The sequence below is a fragment of the Oryza brachyantha genome, chromosome 8 (genome assembly GCF_000231095.2).
Source record: "Oryza brachyantha chromosome 8, ObraRS2, whole genome shotgun sequence".
Lineage (NCBI taxonomy): Eukaryota > Viridiplantae > Streptophyta > Magnoliopsida > Poales > Poaceae > Oryza > Oryza brachyantha.
In genome coordinates this window covers 2296325-2305413 of record NC_023170.2, presented here as the reverse complement: position 1 = coordinate 2305413, position 9089 = coordinate 2296325, and the positions used below count along the sequence as shown (strand labels likewise).

General features: G+C 40.5%; 1 protein-coding gene across 1 annotated transcript; it reads left to right on the top strand.

Annotated features, from left to right (window-relative positions):
- Window positions 1–266: 266 nt before the first annotated feature.
- LOC102717362 (flavone 3'-O-methyltransferase 1) lies at window positions 267–3746 on the top strand. Its single transcript, XM_006659073.2, has 2 exons — window positions 267–749; window positions 2793–3746. Exons 1-2 carry the CDS (start codon window positions 340–342, stop codon window positions 3466–3468), a joined length of 1086 nt encoding a protein of 361 aa, XP_006659136.1. The 5' UTR covers window positions 267–339; the 3' UTR covers window positions 3469–3746.
- The last annotated feature ends 5343 nt before the right edge of the window (window positions 3747–9089 follow it).

The window sequence follows — 9089 nt, the reverse complement described above, 5'->3', positions numbered from 1 at the left end:
ACACACACGAAAACACAAGTACACGCGACTATCAACAACTATAACCATCATCAAGGAGCATGCATCTTTTTGCACGTATGTTTCTTCCTTTTCCCCCAGAGATTATGAGGATGAGGAGAGAAAAAAAAAAGAAAAAAAAAGAAAAGAAGAGAGGAGAGGAGAAAAAAAAAAGGTGCAGTTGGTGTGTGGTGTGGTTGGTGAAGGCATGAGCACCCCATATAACCCCTTCCACACCTCACCCTCCATTGCACACCTCATCGCTCGCTCCTCCTCCTCCTCCTTCTCCAACTCCGGCGAGCTTAGAGAGAGAGAGACAGAGTAGTTGAGAAGGAGGAGGACATGGGCTCCACCGCCGCCGACATGGCCGCGGCGACCGACGAGGAGGCGTGCATGTACGCGCTGCAGCTGGCGTCGTCGTCGATCCTGCCGATGACGCTCAAGAACGCGATCGAGCTGGGCCTGCTGGACACGCTGCAGGCGGCCGGGGGGAAGCTGCTGACGCCGGAGGAGGTGGCCGGCAAGCTGCCGTCCACGGCGAACCCGGCGGCGGCGGACATGGTGGACCGCATCCTCCGGCTGCTGTCGTCGTACAGCGTGGTGCGGTGCGAGATGCAGGAGGGCGACGACGGCAAGCTCTCCCGCCGCTACGCCTCCACCCCGGTGTGCAAGTGGCTCACCCCCAACGAGGACGGCGTCTCCATGGCCGCCCTCGCCCTCATGAACCAGGACAAGATCCTCATGGAGAGCTGGTCAGTACCCCCCATTCTCTCCCACTGAAATGTGGCCCATCCCTCCACGACCTTCCTTCCCAAAAAATTAACATTCTGTGACGAGCAATTTTATAGCACTTGAGAAATTGAGAAATTAATATGAGATAAAAAATTTTAGTGTAATTTTACTCAAAAACGGTAAAATTGCTCTTTTGTTATTTATATGTGCAAGGGGCAGTAAATTTACCGTGTTTATTGTTACGAAAGCGATTAAATGCTTCCGATAAAGAGTAGGTCCAGAAGAATTTCATAACTCCGAGAGACTTACGTATAGCTAGCGTTTGCTTTAAATTTTTTTGTTTTAACTATTATTATTTTTAATTATAATCAATGGACTATGTGAGGTTGCCGGACGGTAGATTCGCCAGTGATAACTGATAACCGCTAGAAAAGTTATAAGATACAAATTGGTTTTGCGTATGTTTATATAGCACCAAGGGAGTGCACGCTACAGCATAATTATATGCACTTAGAAAAGGGTTTTGGCTAGGAGATTTGTTTCAGTCCAACAAAAACTAATAAAATGTATCTCGAGTTACCGCTACCTCACGGTACCAAATCGTTTCTGATCGTTGGCTTGCACATTTTACTCAGCTAAATCTAATACTAAAAAATAATTTGATAGCTCGAGGTACCGGTACCTCAAAGATATTTTTTGTTGGACCGGAGCAAATCTCTTTGATCAATGATAACCCTCTCCAATAGTGGGGTGTGATGGTAGCAAGCACTAAACTAGGCTTGAGAGTTGGGCTCATCTTCCTTTTGGAGGAGCAACCACAGCCGTTGATCGCCGAATCAAAGGTGGACATGGATCTACTCTCCCAATCCTGACATGTCATGGTCAGAACTGATTGAGAGATCTTGGATCATCTGATCTGGGCTGGTGTCACAGACTGATTCTCTCTACCTGGATGTAGAAAATTCAGCTGTGTACAGAGTAGAAGAAATTTGTTTTTGATGGGGACAGAGTAGAAGAAAATCAAACAATCAAGCTTTGTGACCTTTTCTTGCCTACTTCTGCTATGTTTCTTCTGTCAGAGTTTGGGGTTCAGAAGTTTCAGATGATACAATAGAGAAAAATATATATTAGTTCATAGCAGTTGGTATTCAGAACATCTGGTGAATGCATGACAGACCAAACATCCTGTCATTGTTAGTGCCAAGATTGCAATGGCAGGTAGAGGCTGGTAGTGGGCTTGGACAAAGACACATTAGTAGCAGCAACAGCAACAGGAACTTCCATCAACTTAATTCCTCTACCAAAACAATCCACTCCTAAAAGACATTTAGGGTCTCTTTCGGAGAGTTTTAGATTCTGAGAAGCTGCTGCTTGGTAACCAGCTTCTGAGAATCTGGAAAACCTCCTAAACCCAGTTTCTCCAGCTTTTAGATTCCTAGTTTATTTTTCAGAATCTATAACTATAAATTCTCAGAAGTTGTGGACCGTTTAGGATAGCTTCTGGCAGAAACAGCTTTTAAAAAGCTACAGCTTGAAGAAACTACTCTAAACAGGCCCTTATTACTAGATTGGCACCATGTCGATTCTAAGGATTTAAACCCTAATGAACTGTCTATATTCCTACTCACCGCCAGCCAGTTGTTCCACCAAATCCTTCTTATTATCATGCTTTCCCTTTTGAGTTTTGAGCACCATAAAGACATTTATTACTTCATCCACTTAAAAATATTTATCGTTTAGGAAAAGATTTTATTAAAATTTTAATATCCTGAACATCAATTATTTCTTACTACTGAGTTTAAATACAAAGACAAATGGTATTCAAACATTCTCCTTGAAATTATTATCATAGTATCATACACATGGTAGGTTTTATAAATTTATTTTAACACAAAACTACATATTCAGAATTTCAGAAGTAGTTCTAAACAACAAGCATTTTTGATCGGAGGAAGTACCATATTTGCGCAAACATTTCGAATAAGCTACCGAACGGACAAACACAGATTTAAAAAGTCAACGACGTCGAATAAAAATAACGGGAGGAACGGGAATGCACGCAGGTACTATTTGAAGGACGCGGTGCTGGACGGCGGGATCCCGTTCAACAAGGCGTACGGGATGACGGCGTTCGAGTACCACGGCAAGGACGCGCGCTTCAACCGCGTCTTCAACGAGGGCATGAAGAACCACTCCGTCATCATCACCAAGAAGCTCCTCGAGTTCTACACGGGGTTCGACGGCGTCTCCACGCTCGTCGACGTCGGCGGCGGCGTCGGCGCCACCGTGCACGCCATCACCTCCCGCTACCCACACATCCGCGGGATCAACTACGACCTCCCGCACGTCATCTCCGAGGCGCCGCCGTTCCCGGGCGTGGAGCACGTCGGCGGCGACATGTTCGCCTCGGTCCCCGGCGGCGCCGACGCCATCCTCATGAAGTGGATCCTCCACGACTGGAGCGACGAGCACTGCGCCAGGCTGCTCAAGAACTGCTACGACGCGCTGCCGCCGCACGGCAAGGTGATCGTCGTCGAGTGCGTGCTGCCGGAGAACCCCGACGCCACGCCCAGGGCGCAGGGGGTGTTCCACGTCGACATGATCATGCTCGCCCACAACCCCGGCGGCAAGGAGAGGTACGAGAGGGAGTTCCGGGACCTCGCCGTCGCCGCCGGCTTCACCGGCTTCAAGGCCACCTACATCTACGCCAACTCTTGGACCATCGAGTTCACCAAGTAACTGAAACTGCATCCTCGCCATGGAATGAATGCCCATCGAGCTCGAGCTCAAGTCGTCTTCTTGTCGTCGTCGTCTTCTTCCTCCGTTCCTCCTTCCTCGAGCGTGTGATGTGAGATGTTCATGTCTGTTCTTGCTTCGACGTACGTGCTTATGTAACTTTTGGTGTTTAATTGCTCTGCTGGATTATTCTGCATGAGTTCTAATGGATGGAATATGTACTCTCTCATGTCTGCTCTTCGAATATATATATATATACACACACTACTATATTTACTATCTAGGAGTACTTTGCTAGTGATTCTCGAGGTTTTTCTACACAATTTCTGGCATGATTTCGATCTGTTCTTAAGATTCATGATCTCAGGCAATGGCTGGCCTTCAGAGACCGATTAAATACCAAAGCCAACATGACAACAAAGAAATGGACTGAAAACCCACACTGTGACCTCTGTCCAGCCTTAGAAACTGCTGATCACATCATTCTCAGATGCAAGATAGCAACTCAACTATGAGAAAAACTATAACTATCAAGCCTAGCAAAACACTTCAAGTTCGATAAGCCACTTTCTAGAGACAGTAATGGAGAACAACAACAGGATCAAAGACATGGTACCAATCTGGTTCACAGCATGCGCACACACACTCTGGAAAGCAAAGAACTGCAGGATTTTAGAACAGCAAGACAGCTAACTATACACCGTACTTCTTCAGGAAAAAGAAACTATCACCCTATGAAGCCACCGAGCTAGAGACAATGGTCAAACCGGTATCTCTGGACTCCATAGGATTCTACAAGTTCTTCTTTTCTATATTTTCCTCTGAATCTCTTATGTACAGCTACTAACTAACCCTATAAACCCTTTCTATGTTTATCCTTATCCTCATCCCTCGTTCTACTCTTTACCATAAAGGGTAAGACCCTGTTTGGATTAAAAAAAAGTCTCTGGGACTTTTTATGTAGCCCCTCAAAATTTTGTAGTCTCTAAAGAGGGACTACTAGAAAAAAGTCCAGGAACAATTAATCTCAATCCAAACAGGCTCTAATTAACCCTATTATTAATGACAAGGTAGAGTCTAGGGTTACCTTCCTATTTCAAAAATAAAAAGATTCATGGTCTCCATGAATGGATTTGCTTTGTATTCAGACTTCCAGAGGTACAGAGATTTTGTGTACAGTGTCGATTTCCAAGGCCCGAGAAAAATGGGCCGGAAAAGAGAGGCCCAGCCCATTTCTGCTTCCCCGTAAGGCCCAGTGCAAAATGGTTTGGGACTGCACTGTTTGAGGTGGCCTTTCCCTTCCGCTGAAATGGAGGCCCACCCTCCATGGGCCGGACAGTGCATGTGTGCACGAGCATATGCTTGTGCTTTTGAAACACACGAATTTTACAGGATTTTTTTATGTGGGACCGTTCGATTCCTCTTCAAATTCTCGTGAAATTCCTTCAAACTGAATATGCATCTCATATCCCTCGGATTACACCGACAGGAGTTCACTGCATGTTCTTACGAGACAAGGGCTGCATTCGTATATTATATGGGATTTTAGGTTTTTGCGGACACACTTTTTAAATTCTTAAATGGTGTGTTCCGTGTGTGTGTATATATATATAAATATTCTATACACCTCATATGAAATAACTATTCTATATCATCTCCCCTCTCAAGGTCTAAAACCACCTCCTACCCTGTTCCAAGGGCCCAAAACCTCCTCCCGCTCTGGTCAAAGCGCTCCTCCGTCAGTTAAATCTGACCGTTAACTCCCCCATAACCCACCTTTTGCCACTTCCAATTGTCTGAAATGGTGTAGTAACGTGAAAGTTAAAATGTAGTAAAACGACAGCTAATTTGCATCAACAATAATAAAATATAGTCACGACGGATCTAGTTTTAAATCATTTAAATCATTTTGGTGAAAAAGCTTTTAAAAATAATATAGGACATGAGAGATATTGCTTTCTAAAGATTAGAAAATTTTCCTCTACAAAAATTATCTTGTGGGACAGCCTATGTTAAACAAGGGTTGAAAAAAAAATTGTGGAACTGCTAGGCTACCCATGCATTAGGAAGGTTGTATTCTTAGCAAGCTTGGATTTACATGGCTCGCATTTTTCCCCTGAGACCTCGAATGAAACCCCTTTATATTAGGTTGTGTGCTTGTGTATTATCTGTGATCATATAGATCTTATTTATCTACGGATCAATATATAAGTGACTATAATGTTAATGTTAATATTATTTTGACAGATGGCAAGAACCCTTATCATTGCTCATGTCCTAGTACACATGTACAGCCACATAGGCAGAGAGAAAAGAGAGTACACAGATTTGTTGGCATGCGAGGCAGCAGGCTGGCTCTGTCAGGACGATGGCCCCACCCGACAGACAGCCTGGAACCTAAAGCAAAGCATTGCACGCACGCACAGTGAGTCAGTGAGGTGATCGACACGAGATTGTATGATTTTTTATACTCATTTAGTGATATAAAAAAAGACTAAGGCCGCGTTCGCCCCGCCATTCGTTAACTTACCTTCATCGTTTTTCGTATGTACGTTTTTCAAATCGCTAAATGGTGTATTTTTTTAAAAAAATTTTATAGGAAAGTTGTTTTAAAAATCATGCTAATCTGTTTTATATTTTTTTGAATAATTAATAATTAATTAATCATGTACTAATCTATTAGTACGTTTTCTGTGGCAGGTAAGTTAACTTACTGCCCCCTCTTGCCGAACTTAAGATATTTTACTTTTTTTGCTTGCAATGTTTAACCATTTATTTTATTTAAAAATTATGAAAATATTATTTATTTTGCTTGTGACTTACTTTATTATCGAAAGAATTTTAAACACGACTTATTATTTTTTATATTTGTGCTAATTTTTTTAATAAGACGAAAGATCAAATGTTGCAATCAAAAAATTTAAACGTCTTACATTATGAAATAGAGGTAGTATAAAATTGAAAATCTACTGTGAAAACATAAGATGATAAATTTTTGTATAAAAATATTTTATAAAAAAATGTCATTTAACAGTTTTTTTAAACATGCGCATAGAAACCTTGAAAAAAAAAACTGACAAAATAAGGCAGCCAAGCCATAGCAAATGCAATGCAGTGGCAGTGCACGGAGGAAGGAAGCAACAAGGAGCATCATCACCAGACGCAAAATGGTACCCAAAAAAAAAAACCTTAGGTTTAGGGTCCTTCCTCTGCCTTTTTTCCCATGCGACCCGTACACGGCTTGCTCCTCTCATGTCGACCTCCTAACAGTGATTTCCTGCTGCACTCCCACACTCCCCACATCTCTCAATTTTTAGGGCTCGTGTAGTTACCAAAAAATTTTGGATGAGACATCACGTTAGATGTTTGACTGAAAATCGATTAGGGTTTTCGGACACGAATAAAAAATAGCTTGTCTGAAAACTGCGAGACGAATCTTTTGAGTCTAATTAATCCAACATTAGCACATATGGGATACTGTAGCACTTATGACTAATCATGGACTAATTAAGCTCAAAAGATTTGTCTCACGATTTTCCTCCCTAACTATACAAATAGTTTTTATTTTCATCTACGTTTATTGCTCTATTTAGTTTCTCCTTTGTAAGTTACCACTACTCTCGTCGTTTTGCTTTTTAGAAAAAAATAAAATAACATTTTAACAAACAGAAAATAGTTTATGTGTAAATTTTTCATAAATGCTTCTACAATAATTCAAAAGTAAATACTATAAAATAAATTATGAATAAAAATCACAAAATTAATTTTAAATTTAAGTTTTAAAATTTAGATCTTGATTTATAAATACAAACAGAAGGCCTACAGCTACAGCAACTGTATGGTTCACATTGTCATTGTGGAGAGCAGAATGCTGAAACGGAGCTTTGCCAAGTACCACACGCATGTGCTCAATGTACTCTTTGGAACAGAGTTGTTTGGTACGTGAATACTTTGTCAGTTTTGAAATAGGGGATAATTTGTTTTTGACCGTTATTTCTAACACAAAATCATAGAAAACGGTTTTACATGTAAGGTATCAGTAAAATACTCTGATTACAAATCCAATGGTGTGGCTTTGATGCTAAAAAATTAGACGACTAAAAGAAACTTTGCTGGCAACTCAAAGTCAACATTAACATTTGTTTTTTTCCTTAACAGAGTGAGATTATACCCGTTCAGAAGCATTAATTTTAACGGCTTTTGGGGGGGGAATTAAAAAAATTGTTTGGAAACCCATATCAATTGAGATTATTTTTTGGGGGTGGGGGGTCATTGTACTGCATATTTACAAACGAAAAATCATTTGGGAAACTTTTATATATGTGTTCTTAGCGATTTAAAAGCAAAGTCTGAGAAACAAGTTATAACGAAAAACTCCAAAATAAACTCCAAATTTAAGGCTGAAAATTTAAATTTTGGCTTATAAGCAGAAGTAAAAAGACAAGGATGCTACCAGCATTGGTTGCAAGCCGCGTTTTGACATATGTATAGAATTATTAAGGTGGTTAAATTCTCTTGCTATTATTATCTATAATGGTCTATACCTCTTCCATGTTGTTTCCCTCTTATCGTACACATGGCCTCTTCACGAATTTCGCCTATATTTTGTACTGCCAAATTTAAACATCCTCAGCTCAAAATGAGGCTTCTCAGTGCAAAGTGACATGTAGCATGGCCATGGATGACAATAGTTCAGCCACATGTGCTATCCATGCCTTGGAACTCTGAAAGGCAGAGAATGCAGATCCCCTAATCCATGGAAACATACAAAAGGCCATACACACTTTGGTTTGGATGGTTGGTGATTCCCAAGATTTGTTTATCATGCAGACTTGCCACTGCCAACAACAAATATAAGTACCACTACTAGTAAGAGCATTGGAGCCAAATTAGCACTAATAATTGTGGGGTTTGGTTAATTCCATCTTAATTTTCCCTTTGCTGCATTGGACCGGCAGCTAGGACAGGATGATTGCGATGCCCGGCTAAAGCTAGTCCGACAAAAAATCACAACGTGCCAATCACAGCATTAAACCTAATCCCCAACCATACTCTTGTTATTCCCTCTGGACCTCTCTGGTCATAAAAACCCTTAGTTGTTAGAGAGGCCAAAAGTTATACTTGATTTTTTTTAAAAAAAATCGGTGTTTTAGACATGTGGTAAGTCAAAAAAAAATATTTTCCTTATCATCGAAGGTGTTGAAAATTATATGCATAGCTTTATTGTAACAAAATAAATTCTAGAAAACTTCATATTGTATTATCAAAGTTTCAGAAACCACGTGTATTATGATTGGTGGCACATAACTACTTGTTTTACGGTCTAAGAATTTTATTGAACCCCACTTGTTCAAATCTAGTGTAAATTTTAGCGTACCTAAAACAATATTATTTAAAATAGGAAATGTTAAAACGACCATCTATATGATGAAAACTTAGTAAATGCATACTTATATGTAAATATGTGAATCATAATGCCTATGGCTTTATGCAACTTTTACTATAAAACATGAGCTTATCTGAAATCTAATCTTTGCAATATTATAGATTTACCAGGGATTTCAAAGATATAATAATGAAATTTGCGGCTAATTTTTTACTTCAAAAACCACATTAGTTTTTTA